General features: G+C 39.3%; 1 protein-coding gene across 4 annotated transcripts in view; it reads left to right on the plus strand.

The window, feature by feature from the left end:
- The first annotated feature begins 200 nt into the window (after nucleotides 1–200).
- The window catches only part of hrg (poly(A) polymerase hiiragi), a 68,692-nt gene continuing 52,591 nt past the window's right edge, over nucleotides 201–16,301 (plus strand). For all 4 annotated transcript variants that reach the window (XM_053795567.2, XM_070105069.1, XM_070105070.1 and 1 more), the window contains exons 1-9: nucleotides 201–882; nucleotides 3,424–3,571; nucleotides 4,081–4,165; nucleotides 5,307–5,483; nucleotides 6,111–6,366; nucleotides 6,981–7,177; nucleotides 8,141–8,361; nucleotides 9,062–9,333; nucleotides 9,763–10,022. In XM_053795567.2, coding sequence (XP_053651542.1) covers nucleotides 3,429–3,571; nucleotides 4,081–4,165; nucleotides 5,307–5,483; nucleotides 6,111–6,366; nucleotides 6,981–7,177; nucleotides 8,141–8,361; nucleotides 9,062–9,333; nucleotides 9,763–10,022 — 1,611 coding nt within the window. In that variant the 5' untranslated portion in view covers nucleotides 201–882; nucleotides 3,424–3,428. The remainder of the gene's footprint in view (nucleotides 883–3,423; nucleotides 3,572–4,080; nucleotides 4,166–5,306; nucleotides 5,484–6,110; nucleotides 6,367–6,980; nucleotides 7,178–8,140; nucleotides 8,362–9,061; nucleotides 9,334–9,762; nucleotides 10,023–16,301) is intronic.

The following is a 16,301-nucleotide window of genomic DNA, read 5'->3' on the forward strand; positions in this document are numbered from 1 at the left end:
TATAAGCACACGAAATACCTCGCCATGATGGTGGCTTTCTTTGCTCCAATCAAATTATGATACATAAACACACATTGTAACTTTAACAAATTTTTTATAGTTATTTTATTATTATTATTATAAAGCAATTAAAGTTTTATATATATATGATCCCTGGCGGAGTTGATCAAAGAAAGTGGGAAGTTGTGACGTCATGGGAAGTGTTGTCCGCCATGTTTGTTGTTGTCAGTCTAGTGAGCTTTGTTTACCAGGTTACTGAGGCGCCTCTATCACCCTCTTATATCCTCACTCTGCTCACCTACTAGTGTTTCTGCTCAGCAGAAAGTTGAGAGAGGGTGAGGGAGTGTGTGAAGCAGCAGGTGGAGCCTAGTAGTGACTCACATGTTAGCTAGTTAACCTGCTGGAGTCATCAGCGGCAGGTGTCCTGCTGACACACTCGAAAGTCACAATTAAGGGGTAAATCCCCCCCCTAGTGACGTGAACCTGCTGCTGGGGGTCAACCTACTTAATTACCCCCTCGAGGTTAACCCCCTGACAACCCCCAATTAAGGGGAAACCCCATAGTACCCACCGTACCCCATAGTACCCACCGTACCCCATAGCTGCTGCTGCTACGTCAGCAGTCAGTGATGTAGTAATGGTGGGAGCAGCGACCACCGACCCCATACAGATACAATGATCTACCGGAGAAATGTGTTCTGAGTGCAGCACGATATAAGTGGAAAAAAGTGCGACCACGTACGTTGTGTATGAGAGTGCGGAGGGGAGTCGAACCCAGGGAGAGATTGTTGCAAGTGTTGGGCTGATGGTCAGCTCAGACCTGAGGATCTAGAGCTCACAAGCCCAGGGTCACTTTCTCCGCCACTCTGGACCTGTCGCAGGGCAAGTACCGCTGCTTGTTTTACCCTCTAGCATCATTGATAATATAAAAGTCACGACCCCATGGCTACAACTCACTAAAAGTTAGGAGAAATAAGTTCACCATTTTTCCTTCTGTGGTTCAGCATACTAGTAGGTTTGTTTATATACTGGTACACATAAGTTCCGTTATTATCATACAGTGTAAATTACCCACCACGATAACCCAAAAAGTGACTTGTTTCCATTTTGGTCCTCGTATTTTCATTTTGGTCCTCGTATTTTCATTTTGGTCCTCGTATTTTCATTTTGGTCCTCGTATTTTCATTTTGGTCCTCGTATTTTCATTTTGGTCCTCGTATTTTCATTTTGGTCCTCGTATTTTCATTTTGGTCCTCGTATTTTCATTTTGGTCCTCGTATTTTCATTTTGGTCCTCGTATTTTCATTTTGGTCCTCGTATTTTCATTTTGGTCCTCGTATTTTCACTTTGGTCCTCGTATTTTCATTTTGGTCCTCGTATTTTCATTTTGGTCCTCGTATTTTCATTTTGGTCCTCGTATTTTCATTTTGGTCCTCGTATTTTCATTTTGGTCCTCGTATTTTCAGTTTGGTCCTCGTATTTTCAGTTTGGTCCTCGTATTTTCAGTTTGGTCCTCGTATTTTCACTTTGGTCCTCGTATTTTCACTTTGGTCCTCGTATTTTCACTTTGGTCCTCGTATTTCCACTTTGGTCCTCGTATTTCCACTTTGGTCCTCGTATTTCCACTTTGGTCCTCGTATTTCCACTTTGGTCCTCGTATTTCCACTTTGGTCCTCGTATTTCCACTTTGGTCCTCGTATTTCCACTTTGGTCCTCGTATTTCCACTTTGGTCCTCGTATTTCCACTTTGGTCCTCGTATTTCCACTTTGGTCCTCGTATTTCCACTTTGGTCCTCGTATTTCCACTTTGGTCCTCGTATTTCCACTTTGGTCCTCGTATTTCCACTTTGGTCCTCGTATTTCCACTTTGGTCCTCGTATTTCCATTTTTGGAAAATTAACGTTAACTTCTCTAACACTTTTCATAATTTTTGTACGAGTTAACAGCAAGTTTAGGAGCCTGTGAGTGTAGCAATATGCGAACTATAAAATATCATATGGATTGTACAACAGAGATACTGTATGAACCTGTCCATTGTGGCAAAAGATAAAGATAATCCATTGGTAGGCAGTTGCAAAAAAAGTTTACTTAACCCTTAAACGGTCCAAACATATACAGTGGACCCCCGCTTTATGATCAGCTCCCAATGCGACCAATTATGCAAGTGTATTTATGTAAGTGCGTTTGTACGTGTATGTTTGGGGTCTGAAATGGACTAATCTAATTCACAATATTCCTTATGGGAACAGATTCGGTCAGTACTGGCACCTGAACATACTTCTGGAATGAAATAATATCGTAAACCGGGGGTCCACTGTATATACGTTCTCTCGTGTAGCGTCCCAAACGTATATATATGTTTCATTTGTCATTCATTCAACATTGGCACGATGGGCCTGAGTCGCCTAGACATGAGAGAATGGGTGTGCGCACTCAGTGTGCGCCATGTGAAAAAAATTGGGGACGCCTGGGCACCACATGCCTTTTTTTCCTATTAAAAAAAATATTTTTTTCCCTCAGAATATTCGGGACACTGCGCAGGTGAATGTATATATACGTTTGGACCGTTTAAGGGTTAACTTAGATTTAGATGTAAATTTTCGGTGGGTTGGTCTGGGTTACTTTTTACTTTTGGTTTATATTGAAAAAAATTATAGAATTTGATATAGAATTATAGAAATTATAGAATTTGATACTCAGTGTTACTCCACTCTTAATATCGAATGTAAGAAAATAATAGAATTCTCAAGGGTCTCCCTGGTGCTATTGAGGGGCTCTTGATCCAAGGACCTGAAATTATTCTTCCCTTGCATTATTTCATGAATATAAAAACCAAAAGATTGGATTATTTGCATGCAAATTATTTCCTGCCAAAGCATAAATGCAAAAATAATTTTAGGAATCTCACTTGAATATTAATTTTAGTTTTCCCAGGTAGTTTACACTAGTAAGTTTATTTAGACACATGAATACATAAGAACAATTATGATATATAGTGTAAATTACCCATCAGTATAACCCAAAAATTCTCATTTTTTGTAAGTGAAAACTCATCGTAGTTGCTAACATTGGTCTACCTATTATTGTAAGCTGATCCTCTCTTTAATGTTGTAAATTACTCGCTTTACTCTATTCCTAGTGTATCTCTGTCTATTGTAACTGATTTTCACACAGTTGAGTTACTTCACCAAGTGTCTTGTGGCAGATGCATCTACCACTGTTATATCCTCAGTACCTTCATGACTGGAAATATACCCACATGTGGAAATCAATTATGAATTTGAATACAGAGTGAACCCTCAGTTTTACTGACTGGCATCTTTATCTTTAATTATCAAATATTGTGTTTCTGTTCCTACTGTTATTCCTACTTTTCATGAACTCATTATATGCTGTAGTAACTAATTGACGGTATATTTACAGACAACATGGATGCCAGTAAAACACTGGGCATGACATCAGCAATCAGCCTGGCCAAACCCAAGCCTTCCGATTTAGAACACACAAAGGAACTGGAAGAATACCTTCGAGATGCAGGAATGTTTGAGACTGATGCAGAGTTGAATCACAGGTCAGTTTAATTACATTCAACTTGTTTTAAACTTTACATTGCTAGGGGGATGATGGGGAGTTGGAAATATGTGTAACTTTCCTCTTGAGTAGTAATATGCTGTGATCAGTGGTATCAAAAGGGGTTTCATTGATCGACAAAAAAGATGTTCATTTCTCTTCAATAAACAGTGTTGTGCATTTTTATTATTGCATCATTACTTTTTTTTATGTCTGAATCCAAATTAGCTAGGAGTAAGTACATTGTGCTATGTTAGGTACATTTACAGTTGCTTGTGGATCAGTTTCTCCAATATGTTTGATAGTAATTGAAGATTAGAGATTGGTCTGTAGTTAGTAACATTACTACCTTTGTGGATCAGTGTTATCCTGGCTCTCCAGAGCATCTGGAAAGATTTGTTGAAAGTATTGCTTGAGATAATACTTGTGCCTTAATGTTTTGTACCTACAGCTAATCAGTACCAGTTCCACTATTTCTCATATGACAGTGCATTCTTTCTCTCTATTCAGATTTGAGGTGTTGGGCAAGTTGAATACGTTGGTGACACAGTGGATACGAGATGTAAGCATCAACGTTAAGAATATGCCTCCTCAGGTGAGTTTTTATCAGTTACTTTATGTCCCACTTCTTACACACTTGACACACTGGCTATTTCTCACCAAGGTGACCCCCTCCCCCACAATCTTTCAATTGCTCTCTTGCCAGAAGAATGTTGACATAGCAGTTAAAATAATTACATCTTCCTTAAGAGTGCAGTCACTGTACTTCCCACATCCACCCCCTCCTTCAGAGTGCAGGCACTGTACTTCCCACATCCACCCCCTCCTTCAGAGTGCAGGCACTGTACTTCCCACATCCACTCCCTCCTTCAGAGTGCAGGCACTGCACTTCCCTGAATCCCTTCAATAAATATTATATTTATTTTTTTTAGGTTGGTACACATTATTTTTTTTACCTTCATGCAAGATCTTTCAATTTATTTTCTTTCATGACATTCTTTCACAAGAATTCTATTATTTGTAACTTCAAGTTTGAAAAGAACTCTTAAAAACTATTGTGTGGTTGGAATCCACTCTAGCTCAGAGCTTAAATTTGGGTTGTTGACCTGTAGATTCAAACTTTTGTTATTATCAATGAGGGCAATAATATTTGTATTTGTGTATTATTTGATAAATATAAATATAAATGTAAGTGACCTAAAAGAAACTTGAGAAAAATTATTAAAAAATACTATATTTTTATTAGACTGGTATTAAATATTTAGGAACCCACTACACACAAAATATACTGTGCATACAGTAGTCATCTTTTGAAAAATGAATTATATGATGAATTTTGTCAACATTCTCCCTACCCTCCCTCCCTCCAGCTTTTATTGCTCTCACTCACCACTCGCCCCTCTTTCTCGTACATCTCACTCGCCCCTCTTTCTAGTACATCTCACTCACCCCTCTCTCTCGTACATCTCACTCGCCCCTTTTTCTCGTACATCTCACTCGCCCCTCTTTCTCGTACATCTCACTCGCCCCTCTTTCTCGCACATCTCACTCGCCCCTCTTTCTCGCACATCTCACTCGCCCCTCTTTCTCGCACATCTCACTCGCCCCTCTTTCTCGCACATCTCACTCACCCCCCCTTTCTCTCTGTCTCATCCATCTCACTTACTGATCAACTGTTGACAGCAGACATATTGCTTCTCCATTATATCTCCTTAATACCGTATATACATCTTCAGATTGCAGATACAGTTGGTGGAAAGATTTGTACATTTGGATCTTACCGACTTGGAGTGGCTGGCAAAGGTGCGGATATTGACGCTTTGTGTGTTGCTCCAAGACACATTGAACGAAGTGACTATTTTGGTAGCTTTTATGACCTCTTGAAGGATCAGCCAGAAGTAACAGAGATGCGTGTAAGTTTTTATTGTTTATGTTACAAGCATTAAGGTGTGAATGGGCTGGAATTTCTTAGCATTTGTATATTCCTTAATTTTACACCATACACATAGTCACAGTTTTGTTTTTTGCAGCATGCATGAGGCAGGATTTTTTTTTTTATACTGTGCACACTTGCCTCACAAATCCATACTCTCATTCTAGACCAAAATTTACTGCTCATTGCTTTCCTGACAGAGAACTGCATCAGTGACCCCTGTCTCAGTGATGTAATTCAATGTAATGGACAGTGGAAGGGTAATGTAATATCCTATGAATTTAGAGGGATGACTGCTTGCATTATAGGAATGTAATTTTTTTCAATATTTTTGTTATGCTAGTCGTCATCTACCTAGGTAGGGCATCACAGTTCAAGTAACTCTTTGACTTGCAAAACCCCCACCGTTCCCCACTCCTCTTCCAGAGTGTAAGTGCTCACACCTAACAGCTCACACCTAACCAGTTTCCCGAGTACTTTCATAAATATATTGTACATCATAAATTTTTAATATGTACTACTTTTCAGCTATATAGCTACTGCATTGTATACAAATATATTGTGTCTAAGGTTACTGTGCTAATGAATATTTCTTTCAATGTCTTAGGCCGTAGAAGAAGCATTTGTACCTGTCATTAAAATGAAATACGAGGGAATAGAGATTGATCTTCTGTTCGCTCGGTTAGCGTTAAAGGAGGTACCTGACTCTGTAGACCTAAAGGATGACACTATTCTAAAAAACCTGGATGAGAAGTGCGTGCGAAGTCTTAATGGGTGTCGCGTGACTGATGAAATTTTACGCCAAGTGCCAAACAGAGAAAGTTTTCGTTTGGCTTTAAGGGCAATAAAGTTATGGGCTAAACGTGAGTATTTAAAATTTTTAATTATTTTCTTATCTTCAGATATACTAGACTGACCTTGAAGGGAAAAATGTTTCATTTTGATTCACTTAGGATACTATCATTTAGTGATCCATTGGTTTCTAAGTTATGTATAAAACCTAGCTAAGGTAGTGATCCTTTGGTTTTTAAGTTTTATACAGCCTCTCCTCACTTAGTGATATAATTGTTTACCGGCGACTCGGACTTACGATGGGCTCTCCAACCAGTATGCATACCTAAATAATGTATATTAGAGCTGATTTCCTCTATTCTCTTTATTACAGTATATAGTACTGTAATAAACATTTAAAAATACATACCAAAAGTGTAATAAATGGTGCAAAGGTAACATTAAAACAGTGTCAAAGATGGTGGACACAAACCCACTACCATTACGGTATGCTCCTCACTTAGCGATGAATTCATTTACGAACGTGGTCTTAGGAACGGAACTCCGTCGTTAAGTGAGGAGAGGCTATATAAAACTTAGCTAAGGTAGTGATCCTTTAATTTTTAAGTTATACATAAAACCTATCTAAGGTAGGCCAGCATAGTAGTGATCCTTTGGTTTTTAAGTTATGCTTATATATCAACAGGTCATGGTGTATACAGTAACGTCTTTGGATATCTTGGTGGAGTTTCATGGGCTATGCTGGTCGCACGCACATGTCAGCTGTACCCTAATGCTACAGCGTCGACACTCGTGGAAAAATTCTTCCTCGTGTTTTCAAAATGGACGTGGCCAGCACCGGTATACCTCAAACAACCTTACGATGCCAAGCTTGGTTTTAAGGTAAGTGTTTCTAATTGATGTATTTTTCACATGTACTACACTTAGGTAATGTTAGTACCAAAATGTTGAACCTTGTCAGCAAACCTCATTCAGAGGTTACCAGCCCCTTGCATTTTAGTCGCCTCTTACAACACACATGGCTTACGGAGGAAGAATTCTGTTCCACTTTCCCATGGAGATAAGAGGACTTAAACAAGTATAAGAACTAGTAAGAAAATAGAAGAAACCCCAGAGGTGTGTGTATATATATGCTTGTACATGTATGTGTAGTGTGACCTAAGTGTAAGTAGAAGTAGCAAGATGTACCTGAAATCTTGCATGTTCATGAGACAGAAAAAAGGACACCAGCAATCCTACAGGCTTTTGTTTTACACTCACTTGGCAGGATGGTAGTACCTCCCTGGGTGGTTGCTGTCTACCAACCTACTACCATAACTTCATTCAGATATTGAAGAGAATTTAGTTTTTACTGGAGATGTATGAAAGGTACCTCTGTATTCCAGTAGTAATATTTTCTATTTGTTAAATGTTAGCTCAACTGCAAGTTAACAAGTAATTTTTTCTTAGATTCACAGGTAGCCACTAGATTTATTCAACATTAACTCCCTCAGCTGTGGCATATCTGGAAAATAAAATTGTGTGTGTGGGGAGTGAGGAATTTAAAAAAAGAAAATCTTAGTTTAAAAGTATACTTTTCTGAATTGAATAAGACTGAAATGAGTAGAATCTGATAAATATTTGCCGTTTTATGGTGTGTTGAAGCTCTCGGAAGTTATATCTAGGGTTCAATACCCCTGCAGTCTAGTCCCAGACGAATCTTCTTTGTCGATAGCCTGATCACTCAGCCTGTTGGTGCTAGCATCTCACAATGCAACATCAACACCAGATCCTGAAAAGTTCCTTCAGGAAATTTCCAGTTTCTGTACATATTTTTTATTATTACATTGCTCTTGGTCTTTTCAGGTGTGGGATCCTCGAGTGAATGTCCAAGATAGATTTCATTTAATGCCCATCATCACACCTGCATATCCCCAGCAGAACTCAACTTTCAATACCTCTCAGTCAACAAGAGCAGTTATGGTTGAGGAATTTAAAGCAGGTTTACAGATAACAGAAGACATCATGCTGGCTAAAGCCACCTGGGATAAACTCTTCCAGCCTCCAAACTTTTTTACTAAATACAAGTATGTTTATTTTTGGTATTTTGTTTTGTTTAATCTCCCAGTGAGGTAGAGTGACCCAAATGAGAGTAAACTTTCACAATCATTCATGCTACTATTGCCTTGATGTAAATTGTTTAGGTCAACTGACAAGTTGAAGAATGAGATATTTGTACAACATTTGGGCAGTTTTTATTGTGGGAATGTTTTGCCGGCCAGCGGTTTGTGTGTTGGACTGAAGTAGCCACAAGCTTGCAAAATATTTCCACAATAAAGATACCCAAATGGTGCATAAGTGTCTCATTCTTCTAGTACTGCTTTTTGCAAAATATGTTGACATCTGAAGTGTAGAGTGTAGGCACTCTACACTTCAGTAGTGTAGTAGTACCTCCTTGGATGGTTGCTGTCTACCAGTCTACTACCTAGGTTTGTAGTAGTTATCAATTGTTATTAATGGTAAATAGATAAAGGCTGTGAAATTTGAATAGCAACATCTATATACGATGACAAGACGATTAGTGATGGTGAATGTGATTCTTTCAGACAGCAATTGACTGAATGCTAGTGAATGTGTTTCCTCTTTTGTGGGTCACCCTATCTCAGTTGGAGATGGCCAGTGTCGTAAAAAAAATTAATCTTACAGTTCAATCCTTTAGTGTGTTTTGTTTTTCTCTAATACTTGTGGTTGCTAATTGTTATAGTTTTAATGTTTCTTCCTCGACAGACACTACCTTGTGGTGATCGCTGTTGCTCGAACCCCAGAGGATCACCTAGAATGGTATGGCCTTGTAGAGTCAAAAATTAGACACCTAATCGCCACCTTAGAGCACAATGTTGCAATAAAAACTGTTCACATTAACCCTGCAACGTTTAATTGTCGCGACAACGAATATGTGGACAAACCCCACTCATCTTGGTTCCTAGGAGTTGACTTCAATAAATCAGAGAATGTAAACATAGATCTCACCAATGACATCAATAAGTTTGTTGAAGTAGGTAAGTGATTATAAAAATATTAACATCTTTGGTAAGATTTTCACGACTTAAGTACAAAATATAAGTATTAGCTGTATTAAATGATTGATATGAGGAAATTGAGCAATGTAATGTAATAGCTTTGGGGAAGTGGAACAGAATTCTTCTGTAATCCATGCATGTCATAAGAGGCAACTAAAGTGCCAGGAGCAAGGGGCTAGTAACCTCTTCTGTGTACATTACTAAATTTAAAAAGAGAAACTTTTTTCTTTTTAGGTCACCCTGTCTTGGTGGGATAAGTAGAGAGGATAGAAATTGGTGGGAGAGATGGCCAGTATGTTAAAAAATGGGGTAAAATAATTCTGGTGTGGCCTAGGGCCATGTATTTTAGTCTGGATTTTCAAACATTAAACCATTTTAATGCATGTATTTCAATCTTTCTCCTTGCAGTGTACAAGCAAAGTACCTACAACAAGGCTTATAAGGAGGGAATGGAGGTGAACTGCAAGTACGTCAAACGGAAACAGTTGACCAACTATCTATCACAAGATATATTAGACAAATACAAGTCCAAAATCGAGGAAGGAGGGCAACCACGACCAATAGGACAGAAGCGTAAGTCTGACCCTTTACCCCCAGACTCTCCAAGTCGAAACAGTCCAGAGTCTAATAAAAAGCTCAAGATAGACTCAGAAACTCTTCCAACTCAGGTAAGTCGGTTTAATTTTAATTTTCCTTGTGTCTAGAATCTTTGTTTCCTTGTGTCTAGAATCTAATGTTCATGTACAGAATCACTTGATTAAATAATTTAGACTTCAGAAGTGCATGACACAGTCCACTTGAATATATAAGCCTGTGCAGGCCTCTTCAGCTGAATATATGAAGACTTGTATTGAATGTGTCTTATTCACCAACTACTAAGTATTGTATGTATTACAACCCAGGAGTGTAATGGGAGCAAAATAAACACAGCAGAAAAGTTTTGACTTATATTATCCTTCACCAATTCAGAACAGCAATATGTACACTATAGAGCAGACCGTGCTTCAACCAGCTCTAGAATGGGAATGAAAAGGGCAGACAGGAGAGTGGTACCCACATAACCTCTGCGATTGCCAAAACCATCTTATTATTGGCTGGAACCTGGTTACTAGTTGAACGACGGGGCCCCATCGTCAACTCTTAGTTACCTGGTTCGCTGGTTGGGAGAGATAGCCTGTAAATGAGGGTGTGTACATGCGTCAAATAAAGGTTACGTACTCTTTGCATGCCACAACCCCACGCCGAGAAGGCTCAGGATTAGGCTGCCACCTCCCAGTGGTAACCGTGCCGCCATGGCACAAAATAATGGGACCGCCTTTCCTCTCCACCATCCAACTCTTAGATAGAGCTCAGCTTTTCTTGTGACCAAAAGCCAAACCCTAAACTCGGACCTAGCATAGGTCCAAGATACAGGCGGACGGTAGCCCGCATCCCCTCACTAAAAAAAAACCCACACCAGGGGGATAAAAAAAAAAGAGCTTGAAAGGGTTGCAGTCGTAAAGCCCGACACATGAGCCTTGTGTTGTGGTTCTTCATGGCTTGGAGATATACTAGAGGATTGTGATCACTGTAGACAGTGACCACCTGCGATGTCTGGCCCACATAAACATTGAAATGCTCCAAAGCCAGTACTAGCGCGAGGGCTTTTTCAATGGTAGAGTAAGCCCTCTGATGCGGCTGGAACTTGGACGAAAAAAAGGCTACAGGCTGCAACTCCTCGTTCCCGTTTTGCAATAATACTGCCCCAACCCCAGACTCACAAGCATCAACCTGGAGAAGTCTGGGGACAAAAGAATGGGTGCAGTACACAATCTTTTTGCTTTGTCAAAAGCATTTTTACAGTCTGGGGTCCAATTAAAGGGAACTTTATGACTGGTAAAGAGAGGTAAGAGGGGCTACAATATCTGAGAAATTCTTATAGAATCTTCTGTAAAATCCTATCATGCCTAGGAAACATTGAAGAGATTTCCTATCATACGGAACTGGATAATCTTTAATAGCAAGAACTTTAGCAAGTTTAGGAGCAACTTTACCACTACCGACTTCATGGCCTAGAAAAGTGATAGTGGCCTGGCCAAAGGAAGATTTAGATAAATTAACAGTTAAATGGAACTCTGAAAGGTCTCAAAGAGAGCCTTAAGTCTAAGTAGGTGTTGATCCCAAGTATCAGACATCACAACAATATCATCTAGGTACGCTGCCGTGCCTTCAAGTCCTTTAATAGCTTGATGGATAAGTTTCTGGAATGAAGAGGGGGAGTTTTTCATTCCGAAGGGGGTAACTGTATTGATAACGATCTCCTGGAATTACGAAGGCAAAGATTTCCTTCGCCTGATAGTAACCTTTAAGGAGATCTAACTTGGACACAAAAGTAGCCTTACCCACAGTCAATTATGTCATTCAGACAAGGAAGAGGGTAAGCATCTGTAATTGTGACCTCATTCACCTTACAGTAGTCTGTACACATAGGAAACCCTCCATAAGCCTTCTTTACAAGGATGCACGGTGAAGCCCATGGACTAGATGACTCCTCCACTAAACCATGCTTTAACAGAAATTCTACTTCCTGCTGAAGTAGCCTCTGCTTTTCAGGATTAGCTCTGCAGGGGGAGAGTTTAATAGGTTTAGAGTTTCCCACATCTACATCATGATAACCTAACGTACATTTTTTCAGCACATCCGAAAAAATATTAGGGTATGACTGTAGAAGGTCAGTTAAACTTGTTGCTTGCGTTTCAGATAGTCCCTCCATTAAAGGGCAAGGGTCCTTGAGGAGGACAGAATTTGAAAGTTTAACATTAATTTTAGAGATAGAGTGCAAAGAATCAGAGTCGTCCTCAGAGGTAGAGGACAGAGTCATTACTGGGACTTTATCTGGTGTATGAAAAGATTTTAATTCATTAATGTGCTAAGTTTTAGTTTTTGAGGTCTTATCAATGGGAACTACCACATAATTTACATCAGAAGGGGTAGCAGTAATATTGAAGAATCAGTTATGGAAGGAGAAAAGAGAATATGAATGTGTAAATTCAAGAATTATGTGGATTAAAGTAAAGGTTGTATGCAAAAAGTGGGTCATAATAAGCGTGTATGCACCTGGAGAAGAGAGGAATGTAGAGGAGAGAGAGATTTTGGGAGATGTTAAGTGAATGTATAGGAGCCTTTGAACCAAGTGAGAGAGTAATTGTGGTAGGGGACCTGAATGCTAAAGTAGGAGAAACTTTTAGAGAGGGTGTGGTAGGTAAGTTTGGGGTGCCAGGTGTAAATGATAATGGGAGCCCTTTGATTGAACTTTGTATAGAAATTGGTTTAGTTATAGGTAATACATATTTAAAGAAAAAGAGGATAAATAAGTATACAAGATACGATGTAGGGCAAAATGATAGTAGTTTGTTGGATTATGTATTGGTAGATAAAAGACTGTTGAGTAGACTTCAGGATGTACATGTTTATAGAGGGGCCACAGATATATCAGATCACTTTCTAGTTGTAGCTACACTGAGAGTAAAAGGTAGATGGGATACAAGGAGAATAGAAGCATCAGGGAAGAGAGAGGTGAAGGTTTATAAACTAAAAGAGGAGGCAGTTTGGGTAAGATATAAACAGCTATTGGAGGATAGGTGGGCTAATGAGAGCATAGGCAATGGGGTCGAGGAGGTATGGGGTAGGTTTAAAAATGTAGTGTTAGAGTGTTCAGCAGAAGTTTGTGGTTACAGGAAAGTGGGTGCGGGAGGGAAGAGGAGCGATTGGTGGAATGATGATGTAAAGAGAGTAGTAAGGGAGAAAAAGTTAGCATGTGAGAAGTTTTTACAAAGTAGAAGTGATGCAAGGAGGGAAGAGTATATGGAGAAAAAGAGAGAGGTTAAGAGAGTGGTGAAGCAATGTAAAAAGAGAGCAAATGAGAGAGTGGGTGAGATGTTATCAACAAATTTTGTTGAAAATAAGAAAAAGTTTTGGAATGAGATAAACAAGTTAAGGAAGCCTAGAGAACAAATGGATTTGTCAGTTAAAAATAGGAGAGGAGAGTTATTAAATGGAGAGTTAGAGGTTGTTACAAAAAATGCGATTCTAAAAGCTTAGAGATCTCCAGTGAATACTAGAAAGGACTGCCCTTCTAGCATCCAGCCTGTTACTGGGTTTTCGTAACAAGTAGTCAGTATCCTTGTCCAATTATCCATTAGAAATCAATATTATTCAATAGTGCTTCAGGATTACAACTGGTAGGCTACTAACTAGAGAAATTAAAATTTAATAAATTTATTAAGTCTAGAGGTATATTATCAAAGTAAATTAAATTAAATTAATCACAGTAATCAAAATAATATCACTTCTCTCAAGTACAATATTATTGTGCTGAAAGCACATATCACATTTATAATTCTTAAGTACCATCTGGTACATTAACATTTAATAAGATATTACAAATATGTACAAGTTTGTGTGTATGTGTGTAAGTGCTCTAAGTAGTTCTCTGTCTCACGACTCGACTAGACTTAAACAAGTGACTGACTAAGTCCTCAAATAAACTAACTTCTTGACCTACTGGCAACCAGAACAGTCTGCTTGAACAACAAAAAGAATGCTAAGCCCAATAGCAATACAACAAGCAACTGCGACACAGAATCAGGAACAAGGAGATAATATAACGACACTACGTAGGGACCATCTGCAGATCCTCCACAAAAGTCACAAAACTCCCATACTACTGAATCTAAGTTCAGCGTAAGAAAATCCCTGACTGTGATAATACACAGATACCAGTACAAGTTAAGTGAGAAGTTACTCAGAGTGTCTATGTGACACACAACCTCAGTACAATGTCGAAAATCACGAAGTCTATACAATGTTCTGTGAACAGAGTTCTACAGAACTAACAAGAATAATGAGACAGACAATCTGTCCAACCACCAAGAGAGTCTAGAGCAGACTGAATACTTCAGGCGAGGTGAGAACAACCCCCTTCCCCTCGATCACGTGATAGCTACATGGACAATTGCAGCTCAGAAGCCGGCAGTCTAACGAGCTACAAGCGATAATTACAGTAGTTTGACAATCAAGACTTCAACTGAGCACTTAATATGTTACATCCTAACAACATAAGTCAAATAACAATATAAAGCAGTACATTTACGATTTAGCTATTATCGCAAATATAAGCAATATAAAATTATATGAAAAGGTAATATACATTATATATATATATATATATAGATATATACAGTGGACCCCCGCATAGCGACCTTAATCCGTGCAAGAGGGCTGGCTGTTATGCGAAATGTTCGGTATGCGAATGAATTTTCCCCATAAGAAATAATGGAAATCAAATTAATCCATGCAAGACACCCAAAAGTATGAAAAAAAAAATTTTTACCACATGAAATGTTAATTTTAATACACACAAACTGAAAAAGGCATGCACAATTACATGACACTTACTTTTATTGAAGATCTGGTGATGATTGATGGGATGGGAGGAGGGGAGAGAGAGTGTTAGTGTTTAGAAGGGGAATCCCCTTCCATTAAGACTTGAGGTGTCGAGTCCTTTTCTGGGGTTACTTCCCTTCTTCTTTTAATGCCACTAGGACCAGCTTCAGAGTCACTGGACTTCTTTCGCACAACATATCTGTCCATAGTGGCCTGTACCTCTCGTTCCTTTATGACTTCCCTAAAGTGTTTCACAACATTGTCAGTGTACAGGTTGCCAACACGGCTTGCAATAGCTGTGTGAGGGTGATTTTCATCAAAAAAGGTTTGCACTTCAAGCCATTTTGCACACATTTCCTTAATCTTTGTAGTAGGCAATTCCTTCAATTTCTCTCTCCCCTCCTTTGAACCAGTTTCCTCAGGTCTGGCCTCTTGCTCTTGAAGTTGATCTATCAGCTCATCAGTGGTTAGTTCTTCATTGTCGTCCTCCACCAACCCCAAGGACTTCCCCAATGCCACAATTGATTCCTCAACTGGCATACTCCTCTCAGGGTTAGCCTCAAACCCTTCAAAATCCCTTTTGTCTACACATTCTGGCCACAGTTTCTTCCAAGCAGAGTTCAAGGTCTTCTTAGTCACTCCCTCCCAAGCCTTACCTATAAGGTTTATACAATTGAGGATATTAAAGTGATCTCTCCAAAACTCTCTTAGAGTCAGTTGAGTTTCTGAGGTCACTACAAAGCACCTTTCAAACAGAGCTTTTGTGTACAGTTTTTTGAAGTTTGCAATAACCTGCTGGTCCATGGGCTGCAGGAGAGGAGTGGTATTAGGAGGCAAAAACTTCACCTTAATGAAGCTCATGTCCCCATAAAGTCGCTCTGCCACGTCTGTAGGATGACCAGGGGCATTGTCTAACACCAGGAGGCACTTAAGTTCTAATTTCTTTTCAGTTAGGTAATCTTTCACATTGGGGGCAAATGCATGGTGTAACCAGTTATAGAAAAAGTCCCTAGTGACCCATGCCTCACTGTTTGCCCTCCACAGCACACACAAATTCTCCTTGAGGACATTCTTTTGCCTGAACGCTCTGGGAGTTTCAGAGTGATACACTAATAAAGGCTTAACTTTGCAATCACCACTAGCATTGGAACACATCAACAAAGTAAGCCTGTCTTTCATAGGCTTATGTCCTGGGAGTGCCTTTTCCTCCTGAGTAATGTAGGTCCTGCTTGGCATTTTCTTCCAAAACAGGCCTGTTTCATCACAATTAAACACTTGTTCAGGTTTCAGTCCTTCAGTTTCTATGTACTCCTTGAATTCCTGCACATATTTTTCAGCCGCTTTGTGGTCCGAACTGGCAGCCTCACCATGCCTTATCACACTATGTATGCCACTACGCTTCTTAAATCTCTCAAACCAACCTTTGCTGGCCTTAAATTCACTCACATCATCACTAGTTGCAGGCCTTTTTTTAATTAAATCCTCATGCAACTTCCTAGCCTTTTCGCTTATGATCGCTTGAG

Source organism: Cherax quadricarinatus, chromosome 96 (genome assembly GCF_038502225.1).
Source record: "Cherax quadricarinatus isolate ZL_2023a chromosome 96, ASM3850222v1, whole genome shotgun sequence".
NCBI lineage: Eukaryota > Metazoa > Arthropoda > Malacostraca > Decapoda > Parastacidae > Cherax > Cherax quadricarinatus.